The sequence below is a fragment of the Chenopodium album genome, chromosome 1, assembly GCF_948465745.1.
Source record: "Chenopodium album chromosome 1, dcCheAlbu1.1, whole genome shotgun sequence".
NCBI classification, from domain to species: Eukaryota; Viridiplantae; Streptophyta; class Magnoliopsida; order Caryophyllales; family Amaranthaceae; genus Chenopodium; species Chenopodium album.
Window position 1 is genome coordinate 13,237,303 of NC_137834.1, and position 22,184 is coordinate 13,259,486.

Sequence of the window (22,184 nt, forward strand, 5' to 3'; positions counted from 1 at the left end):
ATAAGGGCAATATTAATATATATTTTGTACTCCGTATGTTTAATATTATAGTACTACCAATAAGGACATATATAATGAAATATTGATTCTAATACTCCTAATGAAGACATGTGCTGTAGTTTTACACTCCCCCTAATAAATAATTAGAGAGCTAAGTTAATACTATAATTAATCAATTCCTCCATAAATATTATTCAAACCATATTCTGAATTTGTTTACTAGCTAGTCACAATCCATCGGGCCATGAACTTGGCAACCACGGTCATAAGTGGGTTTCTCGAAACATTGAACAAAAGATGATTAAACCATCAATTAGGAAATTACCAAGACCCAACTTCGAAGTTTCATGTCAACCTTTTCTTTTAATTGGTAACTTATAAAAGTCATCTAATTTGAACACTTTTTTATTTGTCAATTGCTATTAAATAATAACACACCTATATTTAACAAATCATTCTAATACATCAAGCAACACCCTTCCAAATTCACACTTTATCTTTTTGCATCCACCATATATTATTACAATCTTTGTTATTTTAACATACAACAACCTTTATTTTGTGATCATTTACATTATTCATGGACCTTCTAGTAAAAACAGGGGCAGTGAAGCTTAGGAGTCACCTGGAGAAGTTCTTAGTAGCAGACGAGAATGATGAATCGGTTCGACAAAGCCGAAACGGCTCGTCTCGACGAGCTGTTTGGATTGTCGAACCGTGTTCGACTAACCGGGATGCGGTCAGGTTCAAGAACCTCAACTCAGGGCTTTACCTGACCGCATCCGATAGTCCATTTCTTTTAGGGATGACGGGTAAACGGGTCATTCAACTATCCATATTCGACCCGAGTCGAGTGGAATGGGAACCCATATCTGATGGTTTTCAACTCAAGTTTAGAAGTTCTAAAGAAGGAAAGTATTTAAGGGCCAATGGTGGGACCCCACCTTGGAGAAACTCTGTTACTCATGATTCACCCCTTACGGGTGGGACTAATGTTTGGATCCTTTGGGATGTTGAGCCCGTTTCATTGTCGGATCTCGGGTCATTTAACGACGCCTTATCGCCTTTGTCGAGTTTTAATTCGGTTTTTTCCGACGACTTTGGCGGGTCGTGCCCGGGTACACCAACTATTATGTCACCAGCCGCAAAATTGTTTACCAAGAAGGTATGTTTATTGTATCTCTTGTTTTAATTTTGGTGAGTTTGCTGATTTTGTTGTTTGTGTAATTCGTTGTTACTCCCTTCGTCCCCTAAATTACAATCCTAATTCTCTCTATTAATTATGTAAGGAATAAATTGTAGAAGTAGGATATAAGTTGAATTTTCTTGAGTGTTGACTTTGACTCTATAATAGCTAAACTTTGGAAAATATCAAAACATAATTGTAAGGAAATGCTTTGGTATAGAAATTTACTATAGTACGAAAAGTTGGTATAAAATAAGACAATTAGTAATAAAAATATTAATGAAACTTTGAAAGAAATGTTGGTAATGTTTGGATGTGGATGGGAGACGAGATCATGGATATGGATTAGAGATGAGATCATGCATGTGAACATAATTTCTAATAACAATTAAAACTTATCAACACAATTGATGCTGACTCATTCATTCATTTCAAACTTTCAATGTTAATTGAGGAATTTAATATGTCAAGGTAAGGATGTGACCTATTTGGCTTGATTATTATTTAGTATTAGTATAAAGCTAATAAGGTAATTGTGTAATAATAATGGTGTTAAAATGCTAATTATAATTAAGGTGCAAGGGCTATTTTAGTTATATCATGATTTTTCTCAAGTAGCCTCTAATTTTCTAGCGTGAAATACAAGTCAATTCTTAGCAAACTTGTATTGTTAATAGTTTTGTTGACCCCTTTAAATTTTGACCTCTGTCCTTACCAAAACAATCATTTTAATACTATATAGTATTAATTTATGTATCATATTTTCAACAAAGTTCAATGATCAATCCTTATTAAATGGTATATAATTTACAAAAATTATAATTTATAACACTAAACACTACTAAATGGAGATATATATAAAAAAAAATTAAAAAAAAAAACAAGGGATAACGTTTTTATCATATAAATGGTTGAATCACGCTTAAGGATTAAACAATTATATATAAGTGTTGGTATAATTACTGGTTGCTCATGCAATTTTTTCAAAAGATAGAAAAAAAGAAAATATAAGAAACTCTCGGCATAAAAAGAATTCCTAATGGGTCTCAGAAAAGATATGAATTAAAAAGAGTTGTTATAAAGAATAATGTTGATACTATCAGTAAGTAAATGAATATTAGCAACTCAATCAGATTTCTGCATGTATCCATGTCATAGCCAAATTAAAAAAATGGAGTGACTTTGTAATTTTATTGACTTTCTTGAATATTAGTCTGCTGAACTTTCATAAAGATGCTGTCATTTGGCGTCTCTTGATTGATTTTAACTAACTTGCGTACCGTGTTCCACCATACCACTACTTCGTTGTACTGTTGTACTATTTCTATTTTTCAGGTGGGAATATAAGGAGTAGCAAACTTTTCTTTGCAAAAAAAATAGGACTTCAACCCACTGAGACTTTTGCCCTTTAACTGAGAGTTTGATAAAACTACCCTAGCTAATCCTTAATTGCAATTCCATTATTGTAAAACTTTGTTAGAATGTACGATACTTCATTCAAATATATAATCTATATCTATACTTCTATACTTTAGTATTTAAAAACACAAACCACAAATTTTTCATATGACACATGGCATCACAAGTCACTCATTACCCCATATGCCACATGTCACCCTTAATAACATATTAATATTTATGTTTAAGTCTTTTTGCATTCTTCAACTTCCAAATTCAAGGAAAAAAAAAATGAAGTGTTTCATTTCCATCATAATAAAATAAAGTTCAATTAACTAGTACACATTACATAAACATATGCATTATAATAAAAATTGTTTTTTCATGTCATATACTTTAAATATAATTTAAACTAATATGTCATTTCATATCCCACAATCTTCACACACACACACACACATTTAAATAAACCCCTTCATCTTCTTTCACAGCTCTACCCTCACTCTTTTTTTTCTTTTAAGTTTTAGAAATGAAACAATACTTTGTATAAAAGCATACCTATATACAAAGATAATTAACCCAAGTAATAACCCGTGCATTGAACGGGCTAAAAAGCTAGTTATGCTTAATAGGAGTAATTATTGGTCGATGTGTCATTATTTGAAGTTATGCAACTTGTATAAACTTGTCTGTTTACTTTAACTAACTATAATAAGTTCGACCATAATTTAAATGAAATATATTACAATAGTTAAAACTAATAGTAATTATAATACTCCATAATGAAAGAAAAATCATATACTGAACATAGTCGTATAAAAAGATAAAATATACAGTACATTATTTAGAGGGAGAATCGATAAAAATCAATATGGATTGTCGTTAAAAAAATAAAGTATAGTCTGATCATTGGATGCTTAAGCTGATAATAATTGATAGAATATACAATTCGAATCAAAGCACACAAGAAAAAGAAGCAACAATAATTGAAGGGCAACTGTAAGTCAATTGCCTCACACTAGTAGTCCATGATTAAAAGAATATAATCTTACAGATAATCTATGGTATGTTTGTTTGTATATAAAAACGCCAGTTTGATAAATCCAGCGTTTGGTAAAATGATAATAATGTGCTTTAGAAAACGTCAAAAGTTGGTACAAGTAGAAAACATTAATTAACATAAATGATAAGCAAAGCATGTGGTATGGTTCCCCGTCTTTCTTGTTGAAAAGGTTTCAATCTCACCATTGTGGATAGCCAGAGTTTTATTAAAGATTAGGTTGAAGCAGATTATTTAAAAATCTCTAGTTGATTACCAATATAATACAACATCATAACACACTTTTTTATAACTAGAGTATAGTTCGGAGGTTGTTCAGTATTATATTATTTTCCTTTACCGAGTAATACTAGTCAAAGTTAGAGAATGTTGAGTAACGAACATAAAATGAACTGAAAATATAGATATTATATTCTCTTTTAATGAAAGTATGGAATACATTAATTAGAAAATATTTCCTCTATTTTTTAATATTTGCATCACTTTGACTTATACGGCTTATTCACATACTCTCTTTAACTTAAATTGTTTTGCTATAATAAAATGAGTAAAATAAATATTGTTATTTACTGTATCATTATTAGATTAGGTACAAACTTAAAATGTTTATTTACATAATTTAATTCCTATTTTAGAATTTTTAATAACAAACAGTTTTTTTTTTTTTTTTTTTTGGTGCAAACAAACAGTTATTAAAGGTACTAACTATTGTTTAAAGTTATGTATTAACAAATGTATTGATAAAATTAATTCAAGTACTCCATATCAAAAAATGAAGGGAGTATTAAAATAAAATAAAATGACAAAAACATGCCATTTACTTGTTTATATTGATTAAATTGAAATTAAAATGTCCAAGTTACCATTTAGGTTCCCTCTCGACAGAGCAAAGAATTTGATAATTGTGGGGTATTTCAAGAGTGAGAAATTGGATCTGAAGTTTAAACTTTAAAGTTACACCATTACCAATTTCTCTATACCTTTTGTTTTACAAAGGCATTTAGCAGTTTGAGTTCTTGAGAAGGATTTATTTGTCTAGTTTGACAATGATTTGAGGACTTATTTTTTCTACTCGTATTAGAAAATTGGGGTATAGATTTTTTTGCTCAGGTGATGCTTTAAAAATCTATTTTTAATAACGCAAAAGCTAATAAGTTCTCACGGTGTGTAAGACTAATTCTTAAATTTATAAGGCTTACGGTACATGATCATTTTGATCTTATGCAAACTATATTTTAATAATTTTAATTGTGAAAGACATGAAATAGAACAATCTAAGGTATTGAATGCGTTTGAATGACAAAAACACTTGCGTGGACCTGGTCCACAATAATATTATTGTGGACCCGAGGTCTATACACACGCAACTGACATTATATTGAATATAGTGACCATTATTTTTAACATAGTAACCTTATTTTTAACATAGTAACCTTTATTAAAACTACTACAACGTTTAATAATATTGTGAACTTGAAATACGACGCTATTACCCTAATTTTAGCATAGTGGCCTTTATTATTCATATTGATCAGTATATAAAATATTTCATTACAAAAATAACCACTTAGGCCTATATATTACCAAAATGATTTTTATTTCAATATAGTGACTTTTTTTAAAATTATAGTGACCTTTTTTTTTGTTAATAAAACAACCATACTTTCTCTAATGTTAGTGGTTCACAATAAATTAGTGTAAACCAGGTCCATTTAAGAATTTGTATTTGAATGAAATCACTAACTTGATTACTCAAATATACTTCATACGAAATACAAATTGATAGCCATGTGGTTCTTCCGTCCCCTAAAACTTCGACCCTTTTAGCGTAATTTTAGTCCCAAAATGATCGACTCATTTGTATTAAAATACACACCAATATACAACAATATTTGTGTAAAATTAGCTTCCCCATATAAAATTTTGTTCGTCTATGTATTTTTAATATTTTATCTCTCTACTTTTTTTCAAACTTCACGTAAACTTATCTTTTCAATATGTTTTTATTTCCTTTTATTTAAACTAGTTTTGTGCCCCGTGCGATGCTCGGATTGTTTATGGAATTTTAAAATAAAATTATATTATAATTCAATTTAATTGATTGAAAATAGAATTCTAAATTAACTTTTTTTTTCAACAAAGTCTATCTATATTTATCCAACGTGGTACTACACTTGGCGAAAAGTTAAAATGTTATACGATGTTGTTTTGTAGCCTAATTATAAGTTTAATATTTGGTATTTTATCGAAAATAAAACTCTAAACTAACCATCTTATTCTAAAATTCTATCCTAATTTGATTGAAAAAAGAATTTTTAACTAACTTTTTTATCTTATGAATCTATTTAAATCTATCCAACGTGGCGCGACACTTGGCGAAAAGTTAGAATGCCAAGTGTTACTATTTCATAACCTGGCTAAAAGTTTAGCTTTATATATTAGTTACTAGTTTTGTACCCGTGCGATGTCCGGGTTGTTTATTGAATTTTAAGATAAATTTTTAATCTATATGTCAAATTTTAAAACATATCATTGATATAAAATTAGTTAGGAATTGATGTGTTTTTGTGATGATTTAAACTATATAGTAGGCATGCAATGACTAATAATAACATTGGTGAAAAACATTTCTTAACCCGTAACCTAAAATAATGACCCTGTCCGAAATGACTCTAGTTAATTGATTAGAATATATTATTAATAATGGATGTGGTGCATTATGAGCTAATTCTTTCGCTGCAAAAAAATACTATGATACAAAAAATAAATTTATATGATAATTTATGAGTGTAATAATTTTTTTTTATAAAATTATAATTTAATTTGTACATATGAAATATTGGTACTTTATCGAAAATAAAACTCTAAATTAACAATTTTATCCTAAAATTATATCCAAATTTGATTGAAAATAGAATTCTAAATTAATTTTTTTATCATACAAATTGAATTCTATATAAGTCTACCCTACGTGGCGCGACACTTGGCGAAAAGTTGGAACGCCAAGTGTCGCTATCTCGTCGTCTGGCTAAAAGTTTAGCTTTATATATTAGTTATATGATATGATATGATATGATATGATATGATGATTTCTTAATAACCGCGAAATCAACCCAAAAGGTCAAAGGTTTGGGGACGGAGGGAGTAAAAATAAATTAATTTACACATATAAAGTTTTTATTTTATTATTTTATGCTCCCAATAAAATTAAAAATAAAAAGTTTTTTTTCTGGGATATTCAAAGTTGATATTTTTGAGCCATATCATGGTTAAACTTATGGATCCGTATATGGTGTGGAAGTTTAATGGGAGGTATTGGGCCGGGAAAAGTTAAGATGTCAAAGTTCTGATTGCATCAAAACTATATACGAGTGAATCTTTAGAATCGTTTCTTGGATTAAGCAAGCTGTGCATGTTACTGTTACCAAACTAACAACAAATTAAATTGAGTAAGTTTTAAAGCTTTGAAAATACTTGCATACAAATACTCAATTCTTTAAAAATTCCATTTGATTAATTAATTTGGTAGGTTATGGGCTTTATCACTATGGTTCAGTTCATATAATTTGATTTGTTTTAATTTTCCTTTTATGAATAAAACCTTAGTTGTACACTAAAAATAATCATCAATTAGATGACATTACATTAATATTATTGAATTTCTTCAAAAAAAAAAAAAAAAAAAAAAAAAAAAAAAAAAACATTAATACTATTGAATCTTAATATTTGCCTTTAGGCCTTGTTCACTTTACCTTAAAAAAAATAATATTAAGTAAAAATAATTTCATTTAAGTAAAAATATGTTCAGTTTAGCAAAATTAATTTCAGTTCAGTAAAAATAAGTTCAGTTCAGTAAAAATAAGTTCAGTTCAATAAAATTTAAGGCATGTTCACATTTACTGAACTGAGCTTAACTGAATTGAACTGATTGGAGCTGAACTGAACTGATTGGAGCTGAACTGAATTGAGCTGAAATGAATATTTTATGAGAGAGGGAAATTAAGAGCTGAACTGAACTGATTGGAGCTGAACTGAACTGAACTGATTGAAACTGAACTGAACTGAACTGAAATTAAGTAAATGTGAACAGACCCTTAGTTTTTTTTAAAGAGGAATTATAATAGAAAATCAGTAAAAAAATAATTTCAATTCAGCAAAAATAATTTCAATTCAGCAAAATAATTTCAGTTCAGTAAAATCAATTTAAATTCGGCAAATATAATTTTGTTTCAGTAAAATAAGATGAAATGACGGGGCCTTATGAATATTTTCACAAGTATTTAACATTATTGAATATAATAAGTAATGAATTTTATATCAGCTAGGTCAAAAATAGGTTAAATTTTACCTAACAATGTACCAAGTGTTTATTTATGACAAATGAATTGAGTTTATGAGTTGGTCGTTTTTATTTTTGTCACGTTAAATACCATAAACATTAAATTATCAAATTTTATGGAGAACAAAAAAGAATATCCATTGTGATTCACCATTCATAATTTAATACTCTTATTATTATTATTATTATTATTATTATTATTATTATTATTATTATTATTTATACAGAATCTAGATTATCCTAAATTTACACCAAAAAGTAAATAATTCCTATGAATAGAAAAGAATAAAATCAAAAGACGTCATTATTCATTTACACACTCAGGCACTCAGCAATAAAACCGACCACCGCAGCAATTAGCAGTTACCACTGTAGAAAGTTGTAATGAGTTAACATTTTGTTGTGATTTAATATTATGAGTTTTATGACATCAATGTTACCAAAAAAAAAAAAAACCGAGTAATAATAACAACTGTACTCTTTGATTTTCCTTTGTATTTGATTTAGTCAAATTCCATCAATTCTCTCAATCCTTTTTCCCCTCTTTTCTCCGCCACCTCCTCTTCCGCCTACCGCCGCCGCGCTTTCTCTCTCCTACAAATATAAACCCCGAATTTCTTACCAACTCTAAATCATCAATTGATTATATCTTATTTACGAAGTATTTATTGATCAATTTCAGAGGTCTGGAATGGATTTGTTCTACAACGCAAAAACAGTCCGATTAAAGAGCCACCATGACAAGTACTTAATCGCAGAGGAAGACCAAGAATCCGTTTCACAGGAACGAAACGGGTCAGTCCGAAACGCAAGATGGATCGTAGAACCGGTTCAAGGTTCGAACAATACAATACGACTCAAGAGCTGCTATGGGAAATACCTGACCGCGTCGAACCAGCCGTTTTTGCTGGGGATGACGGGTCGGAAAGTGGTTCAGTCAATGCCACGTAGGCTTGACTCGTCGGTTGAGTGGGAGCCCACCAAGGATGGGTCACAGGTTCGTTTAAAAACTAGATATGGGAATTATCTTCGGGCCAACGGTGGGTTGCCGCCTTGGAGGAATTCTGTTACTCATGATGTTCCTCATCGAACTGCTACTCAAGATTGGGTGGTTTGGAATGTTGATATTCTTGAGATTTCGGATTATGCGGATAATAAAATGGAGGATTTGAAGCCCAAGGCGAAACCAATTCCGGGTTCGGGTCTCGAACAGGGTTATAAGGTTGAGCATTTGGATTCTTTTGGGTCGGATTTGAGCTCAGTTTCTCCTAATGGGTCGGGAAAGTATAACAGGCAAGAGGTAATACTACTCCAGTATTTAACTTTTAATGTTACTTGTTTGGTTAATTTTTTGTTTTTTTTTAGTAAGAATGAGTAAATGATAAATGTGCTTAACAAATCAAATGTCAATTATTTTAGTTGGTTAAACTTTTCAAAGGTCGAGACTTAGATGAAATCTTGTTTGCATCATTGCACTTTTTGTCCCTTGTTTGTGACTTACTTTAGGCTTATAGGGGGGATATTTCATTTTCATACTCAATTTTAGTTAGCTAAACTTTTTAGGTTCAAGACTATGAACAAATGAACAAAAAACAATAAAGTTGTATCATTGTGCTTTTTGTGACTTGCTTGTGACTCACTTTACACATGAACAAAGGAAATTGCTTTTAGGCTTATAGGGAGGGAATGTTCCATTTTCACACTATTGGAAATTAATTGTGTGAGCACTCTATTGTAGAAAATGGTTTGTCATATACTCATTGTATAGTTGATTGAGTAGAAATTGGGTATCTACCTAATACTTCTTAATTGTTTGAGTGCTGAAATGCTGATTTTATTTTGGGTTTTTGAATTTTGCAGTCAACTGACTCGGGGACATACTCACCGCCTAAGCAGGATGGTAGGCTAATCTATTACCATGTTGCAGATGACTATGGTGGTGTTAATGATAGTGTGGAGGGTAGCTCCTTTATGTTCAAAGGCCACAGTGTTGCGGAGCTGACTCAAAAATTGGAGGAAGAGACTGGGCTTGAGGATATCTTAGTATGCACACGTAGCCCTTTGAATGGGAAATTGAATCCCCTTCGCTTGCAACTTCCTCCAAACAACACAACCATGCACATTGTTGTGGTTCCATCAACTTCGAGATGTAAGTTTTCTTATCTATCTTGTTAACACTTATTCTGGTCATATCTCATGTTTAATGTATGTTTGCCTACTGCTTTGTACTTCCTATGTTTTACTTTGTAGAATCGCTCATTATAAAACAAGAAAGTAGTGTTTCACGAGCATAGAACTCGTATAAATATCACCTTTCATTCATCTCTTGCATTCCCTCCATATGCTATGAACTCGTACTGAAGACATGGGGTAAGACATGGGGTCAGAATGTTCCTAACTGTCATTATGGTATAGCTAAAGAGCTTGCTATGATACACAATACCATTAGGACTGGAATCACTGGATTGCATTCAAAAATTCTTTGGCATATTGGGTTTGCATAAGTAGTCACTTTTCTCCCACGTTATTTTAATAGGAAAATAGCTAGACTTTGCTTGCCGAAATTTTCTACGGGAAACTATATTACAAATGTCACTGTGATCTCTCCTAGTCCAGTACTTAAATAGATTGTATTGTAGATTGATTGGGGAGGTGTTTGGGTATTGCAAGTTGTCTTCGTTCATGGCTGTGTCTCTTGATTTATAGATGAGACGGGATGAAAGCCCTGCAAGGGTTTGGTCGAGTTTTTATCACACTATGTCAGCTGATAAACTTGCTATACTTCATATAGAAAATCTGCTTTAAGACTATGACGTTCGTATTCAATTGGTTGCACTTTACTTGATTAGAGAAAGTCGTGCTTCTAGGATGGTAAAAAGGCAATCGTAAAAATTGTATTTGATGTGAATACATGGTATGGGGAAATTGTCTGTATAGCTCTAACTACTTTACAAGTTCATCTTTCAATTGAAACTGCTGATTCAAATTGCTATTCACTTTAGTATGGGTGCTGGCTTACATTCTAATTTGCTGTTGGATTTTGTGACTCTGGTTCACCTATATACAAATATTTTGAATAGCTGACCACTGAAGTTTGTAGATCAATCATCAATGTGTGACTTTTATGTGTATTACATATAATTAGAAGTTGGATTTTCATGTATGCAAAAGTAACATACAGAGTAGCCATCTGAGTTACTGAGTTCTTGCAACTTCAATCTTTCCTGCATGAACTTTTGGAACAAATTCTATAACGGATTAACGGGACTAATTAAATATTCGCTGTTATGTTTTCATGTTCCAGTGGCAGAAGAATTCACAAAAGTGGGAATTTCATGACAAGCTCATCAAATCGAGTTCTGTACATGGGCATGAGATGTTAATACATATTCACCAGATATTCAAGTTTCATATAGGGTTTGCCTTAGCAAGTGACAATAATACAATACTGGAGTCAGGTTCCATAAGCAAGTTAGTCGCCGATTTTGTGTTGTTGCCTGTGACTTAGTTGAAGATGTGCTCCATATATTTTTTTTCATATGTTTAAGGTTTTGAGCTGATTTTTGTAGAAGCTATGATGTTCTGGCAGTTTTGTGTTGCTGCTTGTAAATATATATGTTCTTTTGGAGATTGGTTTTCTGTGTGTGAGAGATTGATAAATGAATAAAGAAATTAGCATTAGACAGTATCTCCAGAGTTCATATTTTAATGCTAGTTTAAAGTTTTTGATATGTGCTTGTATACTCGTATAAGTATTTATTAGCCACAGACAAATACATTCGTCACCAAAAATTGTTTCCGCCTGATCTAACTGATACTAGAAATATACAAATTGTATCAAATAGACCATATATTACCAGTAATCCGCACATGAACAAATACCATCTTTGAAGTGGTGGAATCGAGCTCGATCTCTCACAATAATCTCAACGCCAAATATCTTAGATATCAGTTTGGTGACTTCATGACAATCATTACAGACACGAAGGTTTTTGAATATGCGAATGGGAACACCAGGTTTTAGATTTAGGAGTCCAAATGCAATGGCAAGTCTTTCACTGTGTAGCTTAAGTGCATCTTGCTTTTGATCCTCATGTTCACCATCCACCAAGGGTGCTTGTGAAATGTCAGGCCTATATCCTGCCGTGTGAAGTCTCTGATTTATCACATCCAGAACCCGGTAAATGTCCTCCGTTTGAGAGTGAGAAGTGTCCCCTGCGAAAAATTCATGATGGATGCCATTAATTTCCAAGGAACTACAGCCAGGTTCTTTCTTTACGCCTCTATCAGCCATCAACTTTCTTATAAGACCGACTTCATTCCATCGAGAAGCTGAGGCATAAACCCTGGAGAGAAGCACATAAACACCACTGGAGGTTTCTCCCTCAGCTTCAAGGATCTTTTCAAACACTTGTTCACTCAGTTGTATGCCTTTATTTTTCTTGCAACAAGCATCGAGAAGACTTCTCCATATAACCACATCAGGTTTCATGGGCATGTTTGTTACTATATCTAAAGCTTCTTCTATTAATCCTGCACGGGCAAGAAGATCAATGAAGCATCCATAGTGCTCTAGCCGAGGTTCAATGGAGTAATCTCTAACCATTTTGTCAAAATACTCGCGACCTAATTCAACCATGCCACCATGATTACATGCACTTAAAATGCCAACAAATGTAATTGCATTAGGCACTAGCCCCTCAACATTCGTCATTTCATCAAAATGTTCCAACGCCAACAAAGATTTTCCATGCATAGCAAGTCCAAGAATCATGTTATTCCACGAATTAACATCGCGCTTAACCATCCCATCAAACACCTGCTTAGCCAAATCCAACATCCCACATTTACAATACATTTCCACCAATGAATTATTCAGCAAAACATCACTACCCAGCTTCGCATCACAAACCCTCAAAACATAAGCATGAGCCCAAACCCCTAAAGACAAAGCTCCTAAACCAGCACAAGCAGAAATAATACTCTGCAGTGTATACCCATCAGGCTCAAACCACCCCTGCATCTCTCTAAACAATCTCAACGCCACATCAAACTCCCCAGACCGGACGAATGCATCAATGATCGCATTCCACGACACAACACTTCGTTCAGGCATTTCATCGAACACCTTACGTGCACAGTCCAAGTACCCACAAGAAGCGTAAAAATGAATAAGACTGTTATTAACATACACATCAGACCCAAACCCAAGTTTTAAAACATGGGTATGAACCTGTTTACCTGCAAATTCATCAAACAAGTAAGCACAAGCTTTAAGAACAAAAGGGTAAGTATGCTTATCTGGGTTAACATTCCCATCAATCAACATATTACGGTAACATTGAAAGGCTAATTTTTTATGGGTATTACTGACAGCGCAAGACCTAATAAGGGTATTCCAAATGAAGGAATTGGGGTAGTGAATTTGGGAGAAAAGTGTGAGAGAATAGTCAATGTCAGAGGAAGAAGAGAAGTGCAGGAGTCTGCTGTAAAGAAAGTGGAGGTGTTTAGGGTGGTGAAGTGGGGTTGTGCGCAGTGTTTGGGCGTGGATTTGTTTGAGCTGAGTCATGGAGGAGCATTGGTTGAGGAGAGAGAGAAGGTGGTGGACATGGTTGCTGTTGGTGGTGGTTGTGGTGGAGGAGGAGAGAGAGTGGGGTGGTGGGGTGGTTGGGGCAGCTATGATCATTGCTGAAGTGCCAGAATCTAGTGGTGGAAACTGGAAATTGGATCAAATTATCCATTTTTTTTTATGTCATGAAAATCTGTACTATATTTATTCAAAATATCAAATTGTCATCAAAGATCTAAACTCTAATCTCGTAATAGTCCAAAGTTCGGAAAGATGGACTTGGACCGGGTATGGGACAAGCCCATAGGCTTTAGTTTGACAAGGCTTAGCCCACCGCAAATTTTTAGCTGGTCCCGCGAGCGACAAGCCATAGCTGGCTGGTCCCGCACTATAAAAATGAACATTTTCTAGAAATAAAATGAACATTTACTAAGAAAAAAAAAAACATTTACTAATTGAACATTGCATGATCAAAGTGAGTGAAAAATGGAAGACGGCGATGTGCAGCAACATCAAAGCCAAGAAGGAGGAAAAGCCATAGTTTTGCTTAGGATTGTTCATCGGTCCAAGACCGGACCAACCCGGACCGGACCGAGGACCGAAAAAAATAAATTTTAAGAACCAAAGAACGAATCGATTAAGCAAGGACCAAACCCGGACGGAACCGAAAAATTGATTCAAAACTAAGACCGGGCCGGTTTAGACTAATTTTAGAATTTTTATAAAAAAAAAATTTCCTAAATTTTAACTAATTTATGGAAAACTCGAAAAAAAATAAAGGAAAAATAATATTTTAACGTCTTTATTTGTATGTTTAGTACAAAAAAGCTTTATGACTAAAGTTTTTCAAGTTTGTTAAGGATAATCTTAATCATTATTAAAGGTTTTATATATCATTTTACAGAAAAAAAAAAAAAAAAAAAAAAAAAAAACCAGTCCGGTCCAAGACCAGTTTTTATAGGGTTTTGGACCGGACTGAAGATCGGGAAAACAAATTTCTCGACCCGGAGACCGGACCGATTAGTTTGGTCCGGTCCGGTCCATTCCATTTTTCCAGTCCGGACCAAAGTTTGAACATCCCTAAAGTTTTGCTAAGTAGCGGAACATTAGTTTAAAACCCTAAAAATCAATTAGAAACAAACCCAGTTCCCAAAATCAAAAATTTAGGGCAAACAAACAAAAGGGTATTCACATATCGATCAAAGGAGAGAGAAAAATACCAAATAAATGAGGTACCGTTGTAGACACCCATTTGTGTCCCCCCAAAACCAAACCCGGTGATGAGTACCTTTCGCGTCGAATCATAATCGAATAAAGTGAAAGTGTGGAAAGTTTAGTGTTGCAGATAGTTTTAATTTCTTTTCTCTTCTCTCTGTTTTTGAAAACTTATTTTAAGAAAACAGTCAATCTAGTTTGGTTGGTCCATGATATGGGTCCAATTGTAGTGTAGTTGGATGGGGCTTGACAAGAGCTTTCCGACAATATATTATAAGCCCAATTCCGATGAATATTGAGGAAGTTATGACCAATTTACTGAACTGGGCCCGGTTTGAGCCTTATATGCGGCCCAATGATCTAGAGGAGGGCCTAATATAGATTTATCATTCCTAATGCAATTAGGAATGGTTTTAGTCTTCTAGATTCTTCTAGAAGGTTCTTTTCATTCCTAATTCAATTAGCATTGATAAATTGACTTTTGTTGACTTTTCAGAGTTTTAATTAGAATCAAAGAACATTTTTTGAGGGAAATACGATTTTATCCTCCTGTACGGCAATTTTTATCTGATTTTAAGAAAACGCGTGAATTTCTGAATCAGCGCCTGGCGCTAGCATTGGCGCCTGACGCTGATGTTGGCGTCTGGCGCCAATGTCCAGCGTTGGCGCTAATTAATTCTTATCTGCGCCAGAACTCTGTTTTTGATATTTTATCTTTTTGGCTGATTTTCTTTATAAATAACGTCGTAAAAACTCCGTTTTGAATCATCAATTTTCATCAGTTTTCATCAATTCTCATCAATTCTTATTCTTTCTAATTCTTTCTTCTCACCAACTCTCATCAAGTTTTTCTTGATTACTCTCTCTCTCTCTCTTTTCTAAACTAGCTTCTCTCAAATACAAAATTTCGCATTCATTAGACTTAGATACACCTAGCCATATTCGAAGTTACCTTCGCCCTAGACGTGAAAGGTTTAATTTCTGAGGGTTTGGTCCCAAATCTCTCTTTCAATTATTTAATTTAATTGTTGTTTTGTTTATTATTTTCCTTGAAGTTACTAACGCGTGTATTTTGTTATTAGAAAGAGGTACGAGGCATCCAAGTAAGTACTTTAATGGTTTTTATTGATATTATGATATAGAAATCATGCTTAGATTGTTATTTTAAATTCCTAGTATTGTCTAGGGTAATTTTAATATTAAGTATGATTAAAAGTATGATGCTTCCTATGTTCTTCCTAATATTTATGATTGTTAGTATCATGTTAGGGTTAAAGTTTTGATTTTTATTGTTTAGTGACATGCTAGGGTTTGTTATTAATCTTATTAGTATCATGCCTAGGATCTTGCTATAAGTATTATGCTTTAACATGATTATTTTAATCGTGATTATTTTATTATTATTATTATAATAATTATTATTATAATTATTATTATTATGATGATTATTATTATGATTATAATTATTATTTTGTTTATTATGTTGCTTGATATTTATTGTTATTGCTTGATCACACCTTTTATGCATGTTTAAAGGGAATTTGTACTTGTAATCACGCTTAATGCGATAATTAATAATCTTGTTTAGGGTTAATTTGATTATAATTCAAGTGATCGCCAATAATAGATTTATTTGTGCATTAATATTCAACCAACATAGATAAACAGGTTTAGGGTAATCCTATTGATTGTATGTTAGTCAGAAAGCGCACATGAATACGATCTGAATAAAGTAGAGACCTATTATTAGGGCAGGTTCAATCTCTTTTAGGTTGGATTTGTACATTCATCCCCAAACCCTATTTGGTTCAAGACCTTATGGAGTTGACGATCTCTTGGATCGTTAAGGGGTGTAACCTTCACCCTGTGAACGGTTTACAAGTTCCTAAAACTTGTTGGCGACTATTTTGCTATGTCTTCTTTCCCTTTGGACCCCACCGTAGTTTAGTGTATGATCACAATGGGGTTCAAGCTAGGGGATTAACGCTTGAAATATTCCCTACAACCGTTATTAAGAGAGTGACAAACGACACGCATAAAATTGGGAGAAGAAAGGAAGAACGAGAAGCACGAATAGCTTCACTGCTAGACCTGGCAATCCTTACCCGACCTGATTGACCAGGCCCGAATGACCCGACCCGTAACCCGAAAGTTGACCCAAAATCATTGACCCGAAAATGACCCGAACCCGAACTAACCCGACCCAAAATTGAGTTGACCCGAACATGATCCGACCCGAATGACCAGACCCGAAATTGACCCGAAACCCGAACATGACCCAACCCGAAACGACCCGAAACCCGAAGTGACCCGACTCGATTTTAAATCAAATTGATTGACCCGAATCGACCCGACCCGTAGTGACCCAACCCGAATCCTAAGTGAATAGGGTGAAATAGTGAGTTACTTAGTTTAGGGATTCTTTATTTCCTACGTAATAGGTACTCATGATTTTTTTTTTTAACGATTTACTTTATTTTTCCAACTATTTTTTTAGTGAATTTATTTTGGTGACCCGACACAAACTTGACCCGAATAGACGGGACCCGAATTGACTCGATCCGAATTTGACCCGACCCAAAATTGACCCGAAAATTGATCTAAAAAACTGACCCGACCCGAACAGACCCTACCCGAATTGACACGACACGAACTTGCCCTGACCCAAATTGACCCGAAGTGCTAACCCGATTTTGACCAAAAACCCAAATCAACCCGACTCGACCCGAACATATGCTGACCCGATCTTGACCCGAACTGAATTGATCCGACCCGATCCCGACCTGAATCACTGCCAACAGCAAGAAGATTAGAATTGTTGACTTTGCTGAAAATTTATCGATCGTAAGTGTGAACTGAAGCATTTGAGAATTGAAAATGTGAAGAAAATAGTATAGTTTATTGTTAGTAGTAAAATGAAATTTGAGGTTGTTTAAGATCATGGATCCCGATTTCCATTTCGATTTCCATGGCGAAAGCTTATTTACTTAATGACCATTTATAATTTAAGAATAAAATAAAGAAACTATGAAATCGAAAAAAAGATTGAACATCTAACATTATATAATTGAACATCCCTTATGATCTGGCCCGTCGCTGAGCTGGGGCACCCGCCTAGGGCCCACGAAAAGAAAGGGCCCCATTTCTAGCGTTAAGTACTAGAGACAAATATATAAAATTTATAGATGCAAATATCATTGTTAGTATATCTGTAGGCTTGTAGCATAGTGGGTAGGATAAGTTGTTGAAGTTAAATGTGTCTTAAAAGTTAGTGGTTCGAGTACCATGATCTCCATTTTACTTTTAGTACTATAGTAGGGTTAGAACCCGTGCAATGCACGGTTTATATAAAACCTATTTTTAATTTTTACATTTTAAAAATAAATTGCTATTATACATGAATATTAATAAGAATTACGTATATTTTATAATTTTAAAATTACCATTTTTAATCAAAATTATGACGTAGTATCCGTTCAACGTTTTCTAATTCATAGTGTGTAGACACCCAATTGTGTATCCCCAAAACCAAACCCATTGATGAATACCTTTCATGTCGTTTGATTATCGAATGAAGTGAAAGTGTGAAAAGTCTGATGGTGCGGTAGTTTTTATTAAAAATCTCTTTTTTCTGTTTTCGAAAACCTACTCTATTTTATGAAAATTGTCAGTCCAATTTATTTTGATCTATGATAAGGGTTCAATAATAGTGTAGTTGGATGGGACTCGAAAAGAGCTTTCCAATGATATATTATAAGCCCAATTCCGATGAATAATGAGGAAGTTATGGCCAAAATACTAAATTGGGCCCGATTTTGTTCTTACATGCGGCCCAATGATCTAGATGAGGGCCTATTCCTAAAGCTAGTATGATGGATTATAGTCTTCTAGAATTATCTAGAAGGTTCTCTTTTATCCTAGTAGGATTAGGATTGATAATTATTTTTTAAAGAGTTTTACTTGATATAAAATAAGTGTTTTATGATAAAACGGATTTTAAAACTGATAAACGCGGATTCTATTGACTTAATTATATTAGGATCAGGATTCCTTACAAGCTTGTTTTAATCTTTTAAACAGCACTAGGCGACAGCTTTGCGACAGAACCAATTTTATTCTAATTTAAACTCAAACTCTTTTCTATCGATTTCCGGACTTTTTTTTCCCTATAAATAGGGTCCTTGGACCTCCGTTTTCAATAAACCAATTCTGATGAAGAATTCTCTAATTCTCTCTTGAGCAATATAGCTTTCTCTTCTCTCTCTTTCTAAACCAACCCTTTTGCGAACACAATTCCGCATTCACAAGTTCTAGACACACCTTGCCAAGTTCGAAGTTGCATTCGCCCTAGACGGGAAAGGTTGATAATTTCTGAGGGTTTGGTCCCAAATCCAGTCTAAAATTTTTAACTTTTTATTTCAATTATTTGATTTAAGGAAATTTTGTCAGATAACACCTTTTAAGTGTGATTTGTTGTGAAAAAACACCTTATAAATTTTTTTTTGTGAAAACACACCTAATACCAGAAATTATTTGTAAAATAGCACCTAAGGGTGGTTTCAAGCATGTTGACTTGATTTCACGACATTGACCACCATGTGTGAGTCACGTGCGCCAATTTACCCGCCCTTCTAATTTTTCACCCTTTCTTTCCCTCCAACTCTATCTTCTCTCTCCTCTCAATTTCTTTCTCTCTCCTCTCAATTACTTCTCTCTGTGTTGTTGCTCACATCACCATTAAAAGCTTCTGGAAGTTGCTTGGCCATGGCAATGACGAATTGAATGCTTCAATTCGTGGTTTAAATTTGGCCAAGGAATTGGGTAAGTGTAAAAATTTCTCTCCCCTCTCATTTGTTACTCAATTTCTATTTGAGTACTTGCCTAAATTTCTCTTTCCTTTTCTTTGTGTCTGCCATGGGTAAGAAAGAGAAGTCTCGGCATTACTGCTACCTCCATCCCCAAATAAAAACCCTAATTCCAATTTAAAACTCTAACTTACGATAATTCGCAAAATCAACAAAATTAATGGAATAAGTCTTTAATTAATGCTACTTACCTGCCTCGTAATTATGCCAATTGAGTATATTTGCAGAAATTGGAGCTCAAATTTGGAGTTCACCTTCTTCAAAGGGGAGCAATGGAGTTTGGGTGGAAGAACAAAGGGTTTAATTGGGAAAGAAATTGAGAGGAGTGAGAAAATAAAGTTGGAGGTAAAGAAAGGGTAAAAAAATTAAAAGGAGGGGGGGGGTAAGTCGGTGCACGTGACTCCTACATGGTAATCAACACCGTAAAACCAAGTCAACACCGTAAAACCAAGTCAACACGTCGGAAACCGCCTTAAGGTGTTATTTGACAAATAATTTATGATATTAGGTGTGTTTTCACAAAAAAAAATTATAAGGTGTTTTCTCACAACAAAACACACTTAAAAGGTGTTATCTGACAAAATTTCCTTGATTTAATTGTTTGATTTTAATATTTTATTGAAATTTACTAACGCGTGTATTTCGTTATTAGAAAAAAGTACGAGACATCAAATTAAGTAATTTAATTATTTATCTATTATTTCGATGTAGAAAGCATGCTTAGATTGTTATTATTGCTTTCTAGTATCATGTTTAGGATGTCTTTTATGCTTTCTAATATCATGTTAGTATCATTTTAGGGCTAAAACTTTAATCTTTATTATTTAGTGAGATGCTAGGGTTTGTTATTAATCATGTTAGTTTCATGTCTAGATCTTGCAATTAATATTATGCTTTATTGAAATTATGATTATGATGATAATTGTTGTGTCGAATTATATGTTTCACGTAATTTGTTAATTTACGAATTGTTTACGTAATTAATTAATCTACGAATTATTTAACATAATTTGTACGAATTGTTTACGTAATTTGTAAATTTACGAATTGTTTTCCATAATTTGTTAATTTACAGATTATTTTATATTATTTGTTAATTAACGAATAATTTACGTATAATTTGTTAATATCATGTTGCTTGATATATATTTATTGTTATTGCTTGATCATGCCTTTTATGCATGTTTAAAGGGAATTTGTACTTGTAATCACGCTTAATAAGATAATTAATAATCTTGTTTAGGTTAATTTTATTATAATTCAAGTGATCGCCAATAATATATTTATTTGTGCATTAATATTCAACCAACATAAATAAATAGGTTTCGGGTAAACCTATTTATTGCATGTTAGTCAGAAAGCGCACATAAATACGAGAAGAATAAAGTAGAGGTCTATTATTAGGGCATGTTCTTTCTCTTTTAGATTGAATTTGTACATTCATCCCCGAATTTCCAGTCTTGGTTCCAAACCTATTGGAGTTAACGATCTCCTGGATAGTTAAGGGGTGTAACCTGCACCCTGTGAACGGTTTACAAGTTCCTAACATTGTTGGAGACTCATTTACTCTAGCTTCCTTCCCTTTGGACGCCACCATGCTTAAGTGTATAATCACAGTGAGGCTCAAGTGTGGGATGACTTGAAATATTCTCTACAATTTTTTAGCGACTCCAATAGGGAGGATTTCTATTTTAATTCCTAAAATTTATTTTGGCAATGATTTAGAATGAGTGGATGAGACTCGAAAAGTTCTAAGTATTTCATATGCGTAATTTTGATTAACATTATTGGCATAAGCATAAAAAGGTTCGCATTGGAAAGACCATCCGTAATGCGTCAATAACATAGGATTTTTACACGTAGGAAATTAGGGAAATATCTTTCACAACTAAAGTCGAAATAACGCTACGAAAAAAATTGGAAAATTCAAGAACAGAAAGCTGCCGAGGCATGTAGGAATTAGCGCTGAGAAAACAGCGTCAGCGCCAAACGGTGGCGCTGTCGCCTGGCGACATTCTTGTCGTTTGGCGACAGTGCCAGCGTCTAGCGACAAACGCTACTTTCTCGCGCCAAATTCTTCCAATACCGATCCAAAAATCTACCTTCTTGTTTTAACTACTTTTCTAGTACTGTTTTCTCGGTTTTACTTCCTGATTGAGTTTTTCCCTTTTTTCTGAAACCCATATGCGTTCTACATATGGCCATAACCCTCTGGGAATTCACGCTCCATCTGCCCAATCGAACGCTCCAGGCAACAAAGGGTACATCCGAGTTTGTTGAATTCACCAAATCATGGAAGCGAGTTTAACTCGTGGGGTCCCATCCACTCGCGCCAACCCTTCCAAATGTAAGCCTTCCGCGCGGTACATCCGAACTCATAACCATGGACCCTTTTTTACTAACCCATATCTTGAACTTTAGAGAACTAGACCCATGGCTAGGTTGCAAACTCATTGCATCATATTGTGACTACTTGTGCATTATTTGCTTGTGCATAACCTACATTTGATTAAACTAACCGTTTGGTTTGACTTGTAATTATGAATATGCTT

At 33.5% G+C, this 22,184-nt stretch overlaps 3 protein-coding genes across 3 annotated transcripts; 2 read left to right on the top strand and 1 right to left on the bottom strand.

Annotated features, from left to right (window-relative positions):
- Positions 1-580: 580 nt before the first annotated feature.
- Positions 581-2,533, top strand: LOC145628541 (uncharacterized). The gene is made up of 2 exons (XM_081680869.1): positions 581-1,165; positions 2,522-2,533. Exons 1-2 carry the CDS (start codon positions 581-583, stop codon positions 2,531-2,533), a joined length of 597 nt encoding a protein of 198 aa, XP_081536995.1.
- Positions 2,534-8,189: 5,656 nt separating this feature from the next.
- On the top strand, positions 8,190-11,671 carry LOC145642303 (uncharacterized). Its single transcript, XM_081693434.1, has 3 exons — positions 8,190-9,283; positions 9,844-10,132; positions 11,288-11,671. Exons 1-3 carry the CDS (start codon positions 8,675-8,677, stop codon positions 11,320-11,322), a joined length of 933 nt encoding a protein of 310 aa, XP_081549560.1. The 5' UTR covers positions 8,190-8,674; the 3' UTR covers positions 11,323-11,671.
- A 7-nt stretch (positions 11,672-11,678) lies between these two features.
- Positions 11,679-13,724, bottom strand: LOC145642294 (pentatricopeptide repeat-containing protein At1g59720, chloroplastic/mitochondrial-like). Its single transcript, XM_081693421.1, has one exon. The coding sequence runs from the start codon at positions 13,667-13,669 to the stop codon at positions 11,837-11,839; it is 1,833 nt and encodes a 610-aa protein (XP_081549547.1). The 5' UTR covers positions 13,670-13,724; the 3' UTR covers positions 11,679-11,836.
- Between the last annotated feature and the right edge of the window lie 8,460 nt (positions 13,725-22,184).